Source organism: Trichophyton benhamiae (genome assembly GCF_000151125.1).
Source record: "Trichophyton benhamiae CBS 112371 chromosome Unknown contig01989.5, whole genome shotgun sequence".
In the NCBI taxonomy this organism is placed as follows: Eukaryota; Fungi; Ascomycota; class Eurotiomycetes; order Onygenales; family Arthrodermataceae; genus Trichophyton; species Trichophyton benhamiae.
The window spans coordinates 433,748-450,474 of NW_003315112.1; the positions used below are offsets into that span (position 1 = coordinate 433,748).

Sequence of the window (16,727 nt, forward strand, 5' to 3'; positions counted from 1 at the left end):
TGCTCGCTGAATCCAACAGGGAGCTGCATCCTACATATCCTTTTTGGCACCTCATTCACGACAGTGCATAAAAGTATATGATGAGCACCGTGCATATACTTAATTACCCTGGTGAATTTTTTTCTCGTTGAATTGCTTATCATCCGTTTTGTATCTCCGCAGATGTTCAACTTTAGGTTCGATTTGGATAGAGGAATGATTCTACCCCCTGTAGATCATACTCTGTTGCTTTATATGGCTAATGTGGACGGACATCTTCATGCATTTATCCTAAAAACTCCTCTTTCATGGAGCGTATATGGAATAAATACTCAAAATTGACATTGAAATAGGCGTTCAATCGGAAATTGCGCCGGCAGTCAGGGAGGTAGTGGAAGGAAAATTGAAGATGGATCGGTTTACAGCAACTTGGCGGCGCTGCCATGACTCTCAGCCCATTGATACCCTTTCTATGAGGTCCATTAAACTTCCTGCAGCCTGTCGCGCCCATAGGCGGTGACAATAGCAAGTTTCTGATATACAACTCTTCATCTTATTGTTGTGGTATAGTGGTCTCAAGAGCGCACTCGGCATATGCTAGGCGGTTCTTGGCCGTCACAATTCACTCCCAGTCCGCAATCGTGTATATTCGCTTTCGCGATTGTTGTCTTGTCTCCTTCCTACTTTGCGAACGGCAGGGAGGGGAAGTTTGGATTATGTGCTTCCATCTCGATAGGGGCTTGGTATCCTTCCAGCTCCGACATTGTCCCCAAGTCCCGACTTATTCTTTCGTCTGGTACCCTCTTCACTGTTGTTCCTAGGCCATCAGAAAGCCCATAGACAGGCTTTTGATCCGTGATATCGTCTGCTTTTTCATGAACTGTCGCTTGTTCCTGACATCCTTCTTGTCTCCGGCGAGGGCGATAAACGAAACAAAACCATCCTATTATGATGGATGTTGCAATCACAAATAGTCCTCCTATTATGCTCCCGACGATTGCACCCGTATAATCGCGAGACATATTCGGTACTGGTACTTTTGTTTGGCCAGGTGCAGGAGCTGTACATTCGTCGATACTATACCATACCCATGAGGTATTGTAGCATGTTGCTATATCAGCGACCTGGGTTACAGAAGACGAACAGGGCTGACCGGCGATGTCGTCTCTGCCATATAACGTTACTATGATACAAAGTGGTGAGGGTTAGTGTATGTTGTGAGAAGTAAAACAAAATAGGCTGATAATCTGCTGTTTGACTTGGGAGATCTTCCACTTCGCAATTAGGACATATTGGGTGTTTTTAAAACAGAAGAAAGTATGAAGAAGAAGAAAAAAAAAATTGTTTCCCTACCAGAGCAGCCATCGTCGAGATTGACAACTTGAAGGCTACCATATTTTCCACTCCGTTCGAGTCTTGAACACGTCCCATTTGGGTACCCGTTAGGCCCGTCAAATGATGATAAGGAGTTCTGGCAATTTTCATCAGAAAATGTTGCAATGCTTGACGTGGACCCCACAAGGCTCCCATGTTGTAGTAGGACTATCAACATATATGCTGCAGTAGGGATCCCTGCCGAGGATGGCCATGAGCAGGATACCAGGCCCACCATCTTGTCCTACTGGAATTTGCGAGACGATCAAAACATGAGTGCGACTACTACAGAGGAGGGAAAGGGAGCAAAATTTCCGGCTCTCAGCTGTCCTGGCAGCAGATAAATAGCGGCTTGTTTAGTCCTCCACAACATGCTCTCATTGACCAACGTTTGGGCAATCGTGTGGCCAGACAAAGGAAAGGAAAAACCAGTCAGTGTGCCGTGGTGAACCTGCAACCCCTTGGCTGCAACTGAGATATGCATAATTCATGAACGGCCCAATCAATATAGGTGATCCCACATTCGAGGTCTGACCAATGATCATCCCAGGTCTTATATATATAGCACAAGATGGCCGTGGGTATTCTTGTCTTGCCAAAGTTGCATTTTTTTTTTTATTCTTCGCTGGCCCCTTTCCTCCCCTGAGAGGGTGCTTTGGCTCTCCCGCAGCGAGGTAGCGCGGCGCCATCAAAAGTAACCTTCACGCCCCTTTAAGCATGAGCGTTTCTTTTTCGCTATGTTAGAATATATCTGTACGGAGTACCTTCTCTGTAGTAACTAGCCTCTTGGACGCGTGGCTTTTTTCTTAGCTGGCCCATGATGTAGCGGTACAAGATAAACCAAGGGAGTGGTAGCTCTCCATCAGGTTGGAAGAGGTTGGGATGCTCAAATACTTTTTTTAGTAACAAGGGCGGTGTGGCCCAAACAGGGGAAGAGGCTCTTTTACCCGATGAGCTTATTTGAACGAACAACATCAGGCGTCACGTTGCTCGTTATTATGCGCGTTAGACAACTACAGCTCGATGTCGATGATAGCTCGGGTCTTTATCTAGCCATGAATAAACGAATCATGCTAAAGGGATGAATATGCGAGATGTATATTCTGCTTTTTTCGCGATAACTATAACTACTTCACTGTACGGAGTAACAACGAATATATAATAAAGAACAGCCCAACGTCTGCCCATTCCTATTGTACCGGGAGAAGCGATGTCTCAGTGCCCCATCTCAGAGTTAGTGAGCCCGATGAGGCCCTCAAGACATATATGACCTTGTCAACAGCAAGTCATCATACTTCTCATGCTCCTTTCTATATGGCTTACTCAAATATTCGACGCGAAGATTATATAGAGTACAGGAAGGTCCACCTTGTCAATTAAAAGGAATGGAAATGAGACCCAATAAAATGACTTATTATCCAGAGGCGCTGGCGCAAGTGCGTGAAGCCTTCCGGTGCGGTCTCCCATACACAAAGATGTTTCTCGATAATGTCCGGGAATATCCCTAAAGGCTCAGCAGCAACGAAAGAGAGGAAACTTGTTGCATACCTGGTTATCCGGAGTAGAGCGCTTTATATATAACACTGGGTTACATAGTTAGAGGCTCTACCGAGGCTCTCCTAGAATCCACCTCATACTCGGACCACGGGAGTCTCAGCAATTTAGCCAGGCCGTTCCAACAGCGTCATAGTACCCAGGCGCTTGAACCAAAGGACCCTCACCCGCGATCATCCCACGTGTTTTTAGCCATCTGAAGAGGCTTTATGATGCACGATTACCCAGAGCGGACAGGGCAAGGAGGGGTCTTTGGGAGCCAGATGCATGAACTGTCTTGATTTGAAACTCGAGGCTCCAACTCCCGTTATACCGGGAAAAAGGAAGCTCCCACAGCATCAAACAACCTATTTTAGCACTTCATTTGACGGAGTTTCCCACTGCAGAAGGTCCCCAAATGGCCCCTTGCTGGGTGCTGAAACGTCCTATCTGCTGGATATAAATTTATATAATCAGGTTAGTTACATATATAAGCGAGTATTTGATCTGATTTCGTCATAATTCGTACGGAGTACTCCGTGTGTCACTGATAAATGTTGGCAGCTTTTCGTAGGCCAAAAAAAAAAAAAAAAAAAAAAAAGACCATCAAGTGTCGCTCAATTCGAGGTTTATACTAGTTACTCGAGTTTAATAACTACCAATTCAAAGTATGTATTAACTAACGAATAATGAACCCCAGATGATCTGACTGAATAATACTGGAAGAAGACGCTCATCTACGATGATGGCATCTATACGGGGTAATTAGAGACGGGGTCGGATGGATACTCCATGTCACTGATAGCGCAGCTAACAGGCCGATATGGAGCATTAACATCTCATTGTCAAACACCGGGCTTCAGATCTACGCACTTTGTACGCGCTCTCGATATCCACAACGCGACAACCAAACCGATTTTCGTAAGGTGGACTCCGCTCTCCATGCAAACAAACAAACACCACGACTGCGACCTCTCTGTCGGTTGTCTCAGATGAGTAATTAAACTCTCTCGGACCTTGGACTAAGGGAAACAAGCCTTCCAAAGCCTCGACTTGATAATCCGTCCCTTTACCCGTCTAGTTCCAGCCTCTTTACTCTGTATCCTCTAAAATGGACATTCGCACGGTCGTGCAGGGCACCAAAGGATCACTCCTGTGCACGTACTTACTCGAAAGTATGCTGCGATTATGAAGGGCCACCTGGATAATAGTGGGACTTACGGAGTACACGCGGCTCTCGCTGCTACCAAGGGGTACGAAAAGTGTGACTGCTGCGTGGCCGGCCTATATTATTCCATCCAGCATTTCCATCGTTGTCGTCTCCCCCAATATATGGGCACCGAGGTTTTGGATTTTAACGGCTCTACGGAGTTGGTTCCTACCTTGTCGGCTCTCGCCCTGCATGCGGCTTTGCTTGACGTTCGGTCTGACGGAAATTGTAAGGTCGAAAGGAGAGCCTTTCTCCAAGCCAGGCTTTTCTTGTCTCTGAGGCCAACGGCATTGGTCTTAGCGCCGCTTAGTGACCAGTCAGGAATCAGTGAAAGACACCAGGGAGTTTCTCCAGGACGCACGAGTTAGCCGTGTGATGCCCAAAACCTCCAGGTGTGTGCGAGGTGATGGGCGCCAAAAGCCGTGCAGTTGACTTGGCTGTCACACTCACAAAAAGTCAATCTCGGGGCTGGCCGCAGGGAATATCTCGCAACTCCGGTTTTGCCCCCTTAACGGCTGGCTGTAATGGACCCTTTTCTTTCAAGCTCGACGACCGTGCGAATCGGAGATGTGGACCAACTAAAAAAGAGGAGAATTCCTTTTGCAGCTTCACCCGCTAACCATCTGATCAACAAAGCCCAGTTGTCTACAACGTAGTTAACTGGGTGAAGGAGTTTTCCTCCTTGTTACTTGCATTTGGATTACTCCTGGGTATGCACAAAGAGTCAAGCTTCTCATTGTCAGGGATCTTGTTCTCCTTTCAATCATCAAAACACCACCCTCCTCTTTCAACTCATAGCCCGAACGTATCCTTTCTTGTCTCGATGGCCGTTTAACCTTGTCATACAAGCGTTACTTATCACGTACATTCTCGCTTGCCCCTCTGCTTCTACGGCGAGATCGAGCCCCCTGGATATTCAGTGTTACGTCGAGCCCTCCTTTTCCCATCTACTGATATTCTCGTATCAGCGAAGTGTCTTGGTTCATCTCCTGGCAATGCATGCATAGCCCTGTTTATAGACTGTGCGTGTTGTCGATGGAGCTTCTAAATTGACAATCACACATAGTTCTGTATAGGCAATGCGTGACTATACTTGACGAGGGCATTTCAACACGACATTCAAACATACATTGACAAATGGATGCTCAACCTCCTTCAACCGTCGGTTCTCGAAGGGGAGTGCGGCTTCCCCCAATCCAAACAGCAAGCAGGAGCTCAACTGTCCGTGTTAAGCCCCCTCTCCCAGAGGAGCTTGATAACGAGGAGTCGGGAAATCGAGTTCCTCTTCGTCCCAAACAGCACGGATTCGCTATTAGGAAATGGTTTACGAGGTCAAAATCACAACCGTACATCCCTGGTAGAGATCCTCTGTTATCCGCCACGATAGCTCCTGAAGAACACAGTATCGCCAGCCATCCTTCAGGAATAGCTTCACCACTTCATAACGCGAATGTCACGCCGATATCAGTCACATCATCAACACCATTCCCCATTACCAATGACGACATGTCAGCCGCTGTTGAGGAGCCAGGAGCTTTATCAGCATGGGACCCTCCGCCTTTTTTTATGGCGTATCCCAAGGCTGTGAAACATGCCACCTTGCCGTGCCCTATCCTGTCCACTGATGAAATACTGCGCCGTAAGATGCGTCGAGACCTAAAGGCCAGCCACTCTCGTGACAAAACAATGGATGGTGATAGCAATATGGACGGAATTGGGCACAAGGGTGTTATCAAATCCAAAACCTGGAAGAAAGGAAGAAAATCGCAGTCCAGGAGCCAGTCTAGCTTCTCGTGTGGTCTCAAATGGTCCCAGAAGATATTCATATTGGCGACAAGCGGGCATCTACTTCAATATGGTATCGACGGAAACTTTGATCGACTCCCTGAGGAAGTTCTTGCACTAGGAGGGGATTCAGTTGCGTTTGCATGCGATGCAATTCCTGGCAGACATTGGGTTTTACAGATCTCCCAGACCCAAGATGATGTTGAACCAAGCCTAGAGCCGAAGAAGACAATATTAGACCGATTTAGGCGCACCAGCAATGCGGAGCCACAGAAACCGACGAGCAGTTTCTTACTTATTCTGGATAGCGCTGAAGAACTGACGTCCTGGCTTACTTTTGTCCGGCGTGCAATACAAATCCTTGGAGGTAAAGACTATCCTCCTGAAACGCTTGGAGTCAATCAGCTGCAACCCTCGCCATTGACATCCGAAACCGTCAAGGGAGTCGTTCGGAAAGGCAGCGTAGACCAGGCCTTGTCATCTACACCAAGTGTAAGGGATGAGCAGGTATCTGTACCTGGTTTGACCAGAAGAGAAAGCCAGAGATATGTGCAACAACCAGCCGAGAGATCCTCCCCATCGTCTTTGGCAAGTGTTGTGGAACTAGACAACCTCAGACGCAATTCGAGACTATCTTGCGTTTCTATTGGAACTCGAACAATGCCTAGTTCTCAATCCTCGTCTTCATCTGTTACAGTGAAGACTCCAACACCAAAAAGCCCATGTAGGGAATCACCCGGAACCTCTCGCAGTCCTCGTCGGATTGCAAGCACCGACTTGGGGTTTAGACGCAAGTCTTTTATCAGGGCCTGTGGTAATTCAGAGGATTTTATCACCGAGACACCGCTGCCACCGCTCCGCGCAGAAACCCACCTTGTTTGCACCCCGAACTTCAGCCACCCGATTGTCAACAAACGAAACTCGATAGCAATGAGCCCCAAGACAATATCTTTCCCGGTTGAGAGTGGACCATGTCAAAGTCCTGTTTTACATGTAATTCCAGCTTCCGAGATGTTCCATGGGCCCAATATGGGGCCCAATATTGCCACAAAAATCAATTCCACTCACGGATCACCTCCACGAAGAAGGGGAAGTGCTAGTAGTGATCTACTTGATTCTGAGGGGGCTTACAGTACCGCTGGAACCGATAGTAGTGAGACACAAGAGCTGGATGATGATATACCCTCATTAATACCTATTTCGCCCCTTAGACGCACACATCAGACAAGAAGGTATTCGTCCTCTGATGGTATGCAATGTTTCAATCGACCTATCTCTGAATACCGACCTGCCCTCTCTACTCTCAGGGATGAACCGTTGGATATCCCCGGCCTGTCTCCGGGGTACAATACAATAAGCAATTCACGCAGCCGCCCAAGGCCGCAAAGCCTAGGCCCAAGGGCTTATAGCGAACCTAGAATCAAGGTTTGCCGGAATTCCCGCCATCCAAGTCCCAGTTCGGAACTCAACCAGGACTCAATTGGACGCCAGCGGTCTAATACTGCAAAGTCTTGCAATAGCAGGAGATCATCTTTGAACTCCCTCTCAAGCCGGAAAAGCATGCCTCAAATTCCACATGGGCCTCCTCCAGCTCCTCCTCCAACCTGCCCTCTACCAGAAGTACCATCAATTGCTATTCCCGAGGCGTTGCCTCCGTACGAGTCAAAACGACTGAGCATTGTTGGCTGCCAATGGCTACCACAAAAAAGCGCCGATTAATGTCTCGGCAGACAAATGATAATTCTCTTCTGCACACATACGGTCAACTTGTTAAAACAAAACAAAAAGAGCAAAAAGGAAGGGGAAAACAAAAAGAAAAAAAAAAGAATGAAAAAAAAAAAAAAAAAAAAAAAAAGACCATCCTATTCAGACTGTAATGCATACCTATGCCTTCCTTTTCTCACTTTGCATTTATCTCCGTTCTTTTATTCCTTGAAAGCATTGCATTTCTTTCTCCTATCGAGTCATGGGTTCAACCATATTCTTATCGAGAATTCTCAGCCAATATGCCGCCCATGATACCCTCGATGCGTTTATCTTCCCCAGGATTCAAGTGCGTGCCTCACCAACGTGCTATCTGGATTGGACATATAACTGCATGCGTGTACCATATAACTCATACATTGAACTATATACCCTGACGTCTATCAGTATTCCACCTGTACGTTACTACGGGGAAGTGATTCCGCTGAAAACTGCGCCACCGGGAACCCCGAGTCCATTCTCTTACCTCTCTTTTTCGACTTTTATATCAACTCAACCACACCGATATCCGATATCGCCCAAGCATCATTTCATTGCTTCCCTTGTATTTTCTTTTTCTCATCTATTTCTTATTCTATATAGATACATTCTCTCTATATATGCCTTTCAACCTCTTGTATCCTCTTTTCTTTTTCCTTGGATACATATACTAGGATTATGATATTACCAAAATGGGTCACAGGAGAAGCTGGAGCTGGCTTCACTGCTTCTATCCAAAATTCATGGTTTCTTATGTTTGTTCATTTCTAATATTTATTCAAGCACTTTGACACTTTGGCACTTTGGTTTCCTTTTACACTCCTTTTCTTCCCTTTCCCCCCTGGGTTTTGCATTCAATATCCATAGCATTGTGTAAATTGATCTGTGTTATAAAATAATAACATATTTATTATCAACCCCATGACAACAGTTATTAGATCCTGATGGCTCATGAATGCTAAAGTGCTATAATATAATATAATACAGTTTTGCATGTAATAATATCACAGGGGTAAAGTTAATGCCAGATTTATTTTAGGGTAATTATTCATACATCGTGATATATAAACCAAGCCCTTGAGAAAAGATGAAGAGTAAGATGAAGAGTAAAAAGGGGTTGAGGAAGGAAAGGGGAATAAGAAGTCGGAAGATAGAAGAGGCCAAAGTCAGGTGGTCAGGGGTACAAGTTGAAGCAATAAAGGTAAAATGGGAATCGGCTAAAGATAAATAGATAGGAGGCGTGGGGTATATAGAAAAAGGGTCTTAATTGGATTTTGGCCGTACCACCTCGAGACTACTCTTCTTCAGCATCCTCTACACTAGCTGCAAAGGCCTGTTTACCGGATGACTGCTCAGAAGATTTGTTCTGATTTGCCTTTTCATTAGACACGTCTGGCGCGGTGACGGGTTGATCCGCAGCAGGAGCTTTTTCAGTAGCCGTGGGGGGAGCAGCTGTGGATTTTGAAATCTTGGGCTTTGACGGCTTTGACGATGAGCCATCAGTCTTCTTAGACCTCTTCTTCTTCTTAGTCTATATGTAAATACGAGATTAGTCCATGGCCCTTGCATGCCAAAGGATAAACGACTTTGAACAGGTAGGGTAAAGATTAACGTACCTCTTGCCAACCCCATACGGGTACGAAACTCTCAAAGAATCCAACATCTTCAAATAGGTTCGGGAATAGCCATAGTCCGGGTGAAGCAACGAAGAATGTGACTGCGAATAGAATAAGACGGAAGATGGCCATGGCGAAGAACAGACAGAGCAATCCCATCATGCCAACACTGAGATACCAGACACCCTGTCTAAGCATGATGGGCCACAAAGGAAACATGACAACAGCCATGATGGCAGCCAATACTCCAGCAGCCATTGCCTTCTGTTTCCACTGAGGCCCTTCGTATAGCCAGACATAGTGGGACATGGGATCGGTGTCTTGATGCTGTTGTATGCGAACGGTCCACAGGCCCTTGACTCTACCTTTCTTAGATGGTGGTTTTGCGTGGTTATGACCTTCATGGGGATCGATCTTGGTCACCTTCAAGGCCAGAAGGGACATTGGTAGAAGCCTAAATGCGTTTTCGGCAGATGCTAGATCAGTGACCGGTGGCAGGTTGGATTTGGGCTTAGCGGAGGCTTTGGCATAGGCAGGAGACTGAAGTGCTCGCAATGCTCGTTTAACTATGAGTCGTTAGTATAAACCAGATATATTACTCGTATATAACATTTGAATGAACCTACCCTTGAACAACTCCTTTCTTCGGCCATCCAAGATGCAGACTCTCGGCTTCAGGTTCTGTGACCTCAAGAACTGCGCAACTGCTATTCCCTTTGGATCTGGTGGGGCGTTAGAGTTGACAGGCACTTGATGTTGCTGCTGCTGCTGTTGAGGGTGCTGGTGCTGGTGCTGGTGCTGGTGTTGTCCTTGCTGGCCCGGCTGTCCCTCCCCGTGTTGCTGCTGCTGCTGCTGCTGCTGTTGTTGCTGCTGCTGCATCTGGTGCTGTCGTAAGGCCTGAGCCTTCAGTCTATGGATAAACTGCTCGGTAGTAAGGCCTTGTCTAGCAGCCTCTGCCGCGATCTGTTCTCGCTGCATCTTGCCAAACTCCTCGACTGTCATTCCACGCCTTTGCGCCTCCGCAGCCATCTGCTGCTGCATCATCGCAATCTGTTCCGGAGTTGGACCCGGGGCGGCCATGGCGACGGTGTCCTCGACTTATGTACTCCCCAAAAACAAGCAAGCGAATGAAGCCAGAGTGTCACAGAGCGTTGTCTCGTTGGTCGGATGGGCGATGGATGTCTGCGGGCGAAAAAACACTTGGGAAGTTCAACAGTGTCCAGATCGCTGATTAGATAAGCTAAACATCACGTGATAACTATACTATCGCGCTTGCGCCGAAAAGGTGAAGAAAACGCCGAAAGGGCCGCGACTGGAACAACGCCAGCAGGCATCAACGACAGGCAGATCGACGGCGACGGCGACGACAGAGTGCGGCTTCAAGAGCCTACAATGGTCAATTGGCGTCTAGACTGGCTGACGAGTTGAGCTGGTCCGAGAGCGGCTCATGCGGGACTTCGACCCTGACAAAAGCGCTTCCCTTTACCCGCCATGGAACACCGTTGAATTGGTACGTCAGGGATGCCGGCTGTCGATGTGTAAAGGACTCTGCTAATAGCTGTCCTGTTTACAGTCTCAAAGAGATGCTTCGCTCCAGATACCCCTTGACCATGTGACAGTCCCTGCAGTGTCGCTCTCAGCGGCCTGTTTTGGCGATGGGCGATACGAGGAGAATCCGACAAAGAAATGCGTGTCCAACCTTCTGTCAGTTGGCTATAGGCGTCTATATGTGGACGTATACTGGTCTCCTAGGGAAAGACTATGGAGCCTCTGTCCGATAGACACTATGGGCACCGATTCAACTCCAAGTACATCAAGTATGTCGCCACAAGACAAAACTTCAAGCGCATCATCCGCTGCTCCCACTACAACCTCAATAACTGCCAGCATCAGGAAAAGAGACGCACTATACCACATAGGGCCGTATTCATGTGCAAAGTCACTCAGCATTTCAACGCTTTCTGATATCCTCAAGGACTATTTTAAGACGACTGAGAATACCCTAAATGCCGACATGATGTTTTTGATCATAAACGTGCATGCTTCTGCTTCTCCGGATTCCCCGGAAGTGCCTTCCGGAATGCCTAGCTTGGAAGACCTTCCTCCTCCGCCACTATTATTTGGCAAAATCATGGGGGAGGCGCTGGGCAGATCCATCTACAGCCCCAAACAATTGATGGAAAATCGTCAGAATCTCCGCGAATCCTGGCTCTCCGTCCGCCCCCCGTATCAGCCAATCCCCGAATATTTAAAAACCACCGTAGATGGTAAAAACCATCTCGTCACATCTACCGGGTGGCCATGCACAGGGTATGCTGTTCTATCTCAAGCCACAAGACTCGTTATGGGCTGGGGTACCATCGACCCTCAGATGTCATCTTACAACTTCACAGGTGACGATTTAGTCTTTCCACAAGGCTCACTTGAATCTCGTATAGACGTGGGATTTACTTCAGCATCTGATCTCACCAAAGGGTGCCTCTATGACGCAGATACCACAACCCTATCAGAGATTGAGCGCCCCTGGGCAGTGGCAGTACTTCCTTCCCGCAACACATCCAATGAGCTGTCACGATTGACCCGTCAGCTGGCATCTTGTGGAATCTCAGCGATTGTTAACCATACACTTTTCAATGTGACAGCGGATACTGATATCAGTCCTTACCAGAACGTCTCATTTTCCACTACGTGGTCTTGGGCAAAAGATGAGCCTCGCAATTCCACTCGGGCATCCACCCCGAAAACAAAAGATTCATTCCGTTGTGCAGCCATGCATGCAGTATCATCAGGCAGATGGCATGCTCATGATTGTAATGATGTATATCGTGTCGCCTGTCGGGTTGGAAATTTACCATACGAATGGGTTATTTCCGAGCATGCTACAACCTACTTCAATGCCGAAAAAGCTTGCCCTGATAACACCTTGTTTTCCGTCCCAAGGACAGCACTAGAGAACACCTATCTCTATGCAAAGCTTGACTCGGAGTCCAATAGCACTGCAATAATTTCACCCGATGTTGAAGATAATAACAGCACTGAGGTACTCTGGATAGATTTCAACTCTGCTGACGTACCTACCTGCTGGGTTACTCATGGCCCCAGGGCGCAGTGCCCATATGAGCTGGATAATAACGAGATTGAAAGGAGGGCCATTCTCGTGCCAACCATTGCTGCTATTATCGTCCTAATCGTAGCTGCCTTGACTTTATTTGTCAAGTGCAATGCGAATCGGCGAAATTCAAGGAGACGGAGAGTCATTGATGGGTGGGATTATGAAGGTGTACCTTCATAATACTGTATTATTATCTTCTGGGGTTTTCTGGTTTGATGGAGTTGGTACCTCGGTAGTCCACTGACTAAGTCTAGGGGCGTTGTACATTACATATCTTACATATTCATCTATACATACTTTTTCTATGCTAAAACTCCTAGCATATCATTGACCTGCGCAAACTTCTCTCTAGGTTTACCCTTGGTCTGTCCACGCTCTTTTTCTGCCCGATCTATCTCCTCCCAGTCTTTCCAGTTGGTTGGCCGTAGTCCTCTCTTCTCGGCATCTGGGCGGACGCCATCCCATCCCAGACCCGTACTCTCCTCTCCAGATCTTGAATTGAGGAATTCCATCTTATTACTTCCCCGATCACGATGTACCTCCCAGTCAGCCGCAATGGCATCAGCCGTCGCAAACGCATCTGTCATAGTTGAAGCAATGACTCCTGTGGGACCTCGCTTGACCCATCCTGCACAATACACACCGGGCACATGGGTAGGGATGATATCACCCTCACTGACTGAAGGGATAGTATTCAAAACCCTTCCCTGGCCATCATTTGGTATCAAGCCACGGGAAGCATCAAACGGAACGGCAAGCTCGTTGAGCCCTGGAAGCGGGCATGATTTGTACCCTATACTTCTGAAGCATAGGCTCGCCGATATATCTATATGAGCTACCTTGCCATCATCCGCCAAATGGGGCGAAATAGATGCCGAGGGTGAGTAAGGGTCGGCGGGATCAAGCTGGTTACGGCTGAATGTAATATGTGACAAACGGCCGGGATGTTCTGAAGAAGAGTGGAATGAACGAGGAGAAAGGAGGAAATCAAGAGACCACTTTTTGGCCGAGCTGTCAAGGCTGGTTAGTGAGCCTTTGGCAAGGAGTTGGGTGATTCGTTTATTCGCTCTGGGAAGCCCAGATATTATCGAATCGGGAGGAAGTAGGTTACTGGGTATAGGTTCAAATCCAACTGAAGGTAACTGCATAAGCTCTCGAACTTCTTTAATAGTGAAAGCGGCCTATATCCGCATGTTAGCCACAGAGTCCCGGATAATAGCAGCTCAAAGCAAGGCTTACCTGCATCGGTCCACGACGTCCAACCACTCTCACCCTTTTCACTCTGCTTTTTGTAAGTTCCTCAAGAGCATGCTCCGACATGTCGGTTTTCCGTAGGACATCTACATCAGATAGCAACACTCTCGCAACATCAAGGGCCACATTGCCCTGACCAATTATAACTGCATCTTCTCCGCTAGCTAAATCGGGCGACAGATTTCTATATTCTGGTAATCCATTATACCATCCAACAAAGGCCCTAGCGGAGAAAATTCCTGAAAGCGATCTTTCGTTTGGCAGACCTAGCTCACGGTCTTTGGAAGCTCCATAGGAGAAGAGAATGGCGTCATAATGTGGTTTCAGAGAGTTCAGTGGGAGACCGCCACCCAGTTCAATGTTTCCAATGAAATTGAATCGTGGAGACGTTGCAACCTCGGTGAATTTATCTTGACAGTTCTATAGCCAATTTCCTGTTAGCTATTGAAACCTTCCGGACCGAATGCGGCCTACCTTGACTTCCGGATGGTCTGGAGCAACACCATAGCGTACCAGACCGAATGGCACTGGTAATTGCTCGTACATATCAATAATGGCCTCCGGAACCTTTCCCATTAACCTATAAGCAGCATAGAACCCGGCTGGCCCAGAGCCAATTACCGCAACGCGGAAGGGCCGTGACGCCGCTGCACTGCTGTATTGGGACCATTGTATCGAGCGATTGAGGCATCGGCTCAGGCACCGGCCAAGCCGAGCACTCGGCCTTTGACGGGCAAAGAATGACATTGTTTATTAAGAGCTGTGCTCCATCGTTTTGTGACTGTTCAAATCTTTCTTTCGCTTCGGCTTTTGCGAGTTCGTAAAAAAAGTGACGGAATTATTAATCAGATAAGAAATGCCAAGACAAAACTTTACAGTTAATCTAATCTGATCCGATCTTGTCATGTGATATGAAATCAGAGCCCGGCGCCTGGGCAGTTTGACGCATTAATATTGCATTACTAGCCGTCCTCGCGAATGGATGTCCGGGTAATCTAATAATATACTAATTAGCGCGCGTCCTTCACCCCACGGCTTGGTGGGCATGCTATAGTTATAGACGTCTCCATCAAACGGTGTAGTACAAATTAATAATGCATATGTGCGTGCTCTATAGTTATCCAGCAGGGATGGACAGCTAGCAAACCAGCAACCTGCGTCTCTACCTTCTGCCAGCCTGCCTTTCGTCGGCTTTCCATCCTCCAGCCCGTATCTGCCTCTGTCTGCGCCGTCTATGCGTCTCTGCAGCCGCACAACTGATAAAGCATCATGACGTAACAGGCTTACATAAGCTAGAGCAACGGAGATCTCGTGACGTTGGTTGCCTAAAAGGGAAACCTGCGAGCTTCAACTTCGACTCTTTTTTTCTTTTCTTTTCTTTTCTTTCTCTCACTTCGACTTTTGCCAGCTCGACGAAGGACGCGAAGAGGACATGAAGCGTTTCGTGTCCTGACAGCGGACGCCTCACTCGACCCACGCCTCGCGACGAGACCAGCTTCACTAGCTGACATGCCGCCTGATCTAAATTCACTCCCTCCATCCACGCCGTCTTCTCCTCACCACACTCGCAGAGTCAGCCTGTCAATGGATAGCAGCAACGGCAGCCTCGCGCACTCGCTTTCGCCCCGATCCTCGTCGATCTCGCTACAGGCCACAGCAACGATGAATGCGGCAGCAGACTTGTCTCGCCGTTCCTCCTCTGGAGCCCACCGCGGCTCACCTCAGGCAAGACTCTCTGAGCGTCGCCGGTCTGGAGCTGCCAATCTCCACGAAGCCTCCCATTCTGACCCTACCGGCACCGAGTCTCCTCAGAATAGACACAATCGCTCCTCGTTTGGGAGTGCCTTCAGAACTCATAGTCCTACCAGCATTGCTGGAAGCCCTGTGATTGCTACTGGAGACCCCCACCATCAGCGTGCCCCTTCACTTGGCGAGCTGCACCAGGAGCTTGAGCAGGAACAGGAAGCTCAAGTTGTAAGACATACAGCGTACCTATCTTGTTTACCCATGATACACGTCATACTTACTTTTTCTTCTCTTCACATAGAATCGACTCTTGTTGATGATTCGCAACCAGCAAGCCCAGTTGCAGCAGCTTCAATCACAGCAGCAGACCGCAGCAGGCGGCGGGACAGCCATCGATGACTCAACTCCCACCTCAGAGAGATCATTCTCCTTCCCACCTATCCCACCGCTACCTGCTGCGAGCCAGCGAATCCCCATTCCTACTGGGTCTAACCTCTCTGCCCGACGGGGCTCGAACGCTGCCATGTCCCCGCTTACCTCCATTCACCCTGCCGGGGCCCAGGGAGAGACCGGCACTAGCGCGGGGAGCAATGACTGGCTCCAACTCTCAGAGTCTAACGGCCGTCGAGGCAGCAGAGATGAAAACTCTTACTACCAAGCTGAGACAGCTGCTTTGTCTAGAGAGAATCAGATGCTCAAGGTTCGCATTAGGGAGTTAGGTACGCTACTTCACATCTCATTTTATGCATTAATATAATTGCTAATATCGATCTACAGAGCGACAAGTAGCCGAGTTGACTGCTAATAATAGCCAATCATCGCCACCAGCAACCCAGCCAAGTGAGAGTGCTCAGCCAACTCCTGCCGCGTCTGCTACTACCTCTGCTGCTGTAACTGATGCTGCTACTGAGAGCAACCCGCAGACACCAACAGTCCAGGAGGGCGCTGGACCATGAAAAGAAATAACACCTTGAGCGAAATTAAAGGTGAAAAAGGCGTTCCCGCATTAACTACCACGCATGTTACGCGTCTACATAAGCAGCAAGGAGAAATGTGATCCCCCTTAGTACATTGGGACTGCCAATAGTACAACAAAAAGGTTCTAAACGAGACCTGTGAATGGGATCTAAAATAACAAAGCAAAAATGCAAAAAGGGAAAAAAAAAAAAAAAAAAAAAAAAAAAAAAAAAAAAAAAAAAAAAAATTGGGGGGAACCACAAGTGAATCATGTAACATTACAGGAATATTTCTTATCTTTTGACCTGTTTTTTTTGATGCTGCTGCCACCATGGAAATTGATGATTTGGCCGGAATGGATAGCCGAGAGTGGTCTCAAGACTTTATCGATACCTTTCCGAGAGAGATATCTGCGTCT

At 47.7% G+C, this 16,727-nt stretch overlaps 5 protein-coding genes across 5 annotated transcripts; 3 read left to right on the forward strand and 2 right to left on the reverse strand.

Moving 5' to 3' along the window:
• Window positions 1-5,233: 5,233 nt before the first annotated feature.
• On the forward strand, window positions 5,234-7,758 carry ARB_04861 (peptidase family M20/M25/M40 protein; the record flags this gene model as incomplete). Its single annotated transcript, XM_003016526.1, has 2 exons — window positions 5,234-7,306; window positions 7,402-7,758. The coding sequence occupies 2 exons, from the start codon at window positions 5,234-5,236 to the stop codon at window positions 7,756-7,758; spliced, it is 2,430 nt and encodes an 809-aa protein (XP_003016572.1).
• Window positions 7,759-8,918: 1,160 nt separating this feature from the next.
• On the reverse strand, window positions 8,919-10,281 carry ARB_04862 (uncharacterized protein; the record flags this gene model as incomplete). Its single annotated transcript, XM_003016527.1, has 3 exons — window positions 8,919-9,155; window positions 9,241-9,806; window positions 9,867-10,281. The coding sequence occupies 3 exons, from the start codon at window positions 10,279-10,281 to the stop codon at window positions 8,919-8,921; spliced, it is 1,218 nt and encodes a 405-aa protein (XP_003016573.1).
• A 745-nt stretch (window positions 10,282-11,026) lies between these two features.
• Window positions 11,027-12,532, forward strand: ARB_04863 (Lectin C-type domain protein; the record flags this gene model as incomplete). Its single annotated transcript, XM_003016528.1, has 1 exon — window positions 11,027-12,532. The coding sequence occupies one exon, from the start codon at window positions 11,027-11,029 to the stop codon at window positions 12,530-12,532; it is 1,506 nt and encodes a 501-aa protein (XP_003016574.1).
• Window positions 12,533-12,654: 122 nt separating this feature from the next.
• Window positions 12,655-14,182, reverse strand: ARB_04864 (uncharacterized protein; the record flags this gene model as incomplete). Its single annotated transcript, XM_003016529.1, has 3 exons — window positions 12,655-13,533; window positions 13,592-14,026; window positions 14,081-14,182. The coding sequence occupies 3 exons, from the start codon at window positions 14,180-14,182 to the stop codon at window positions 12,655-12,657; spliced, it is 1,416 nt and encodes a 471-aa protein (XP_003016575.1).
• A 933-nt stretch (window positions 14,183-15,115) lies between these two features.
• Window positions 15,116-16,308, forward strand: ARB_04865 (uncharacterized protein; the record flags this gene model as incomplete). The annotated part of the gene is made up of 3 exons (XM_003016530.1): window positions 15,116-15,580; window positions 15,654-16,071; window positions 16,130-16,308. The coding sequence occupies 3 exons, from the start codon at window positions 15,116-15,118 to the stop codon at window positions 16,306-16,308; spliced, it is 1,062 nt and encodes a 353-aa protein (XP_003016576.1).
• Window positions 16,309-16,727: the final 419 nt, after the last annotated feature.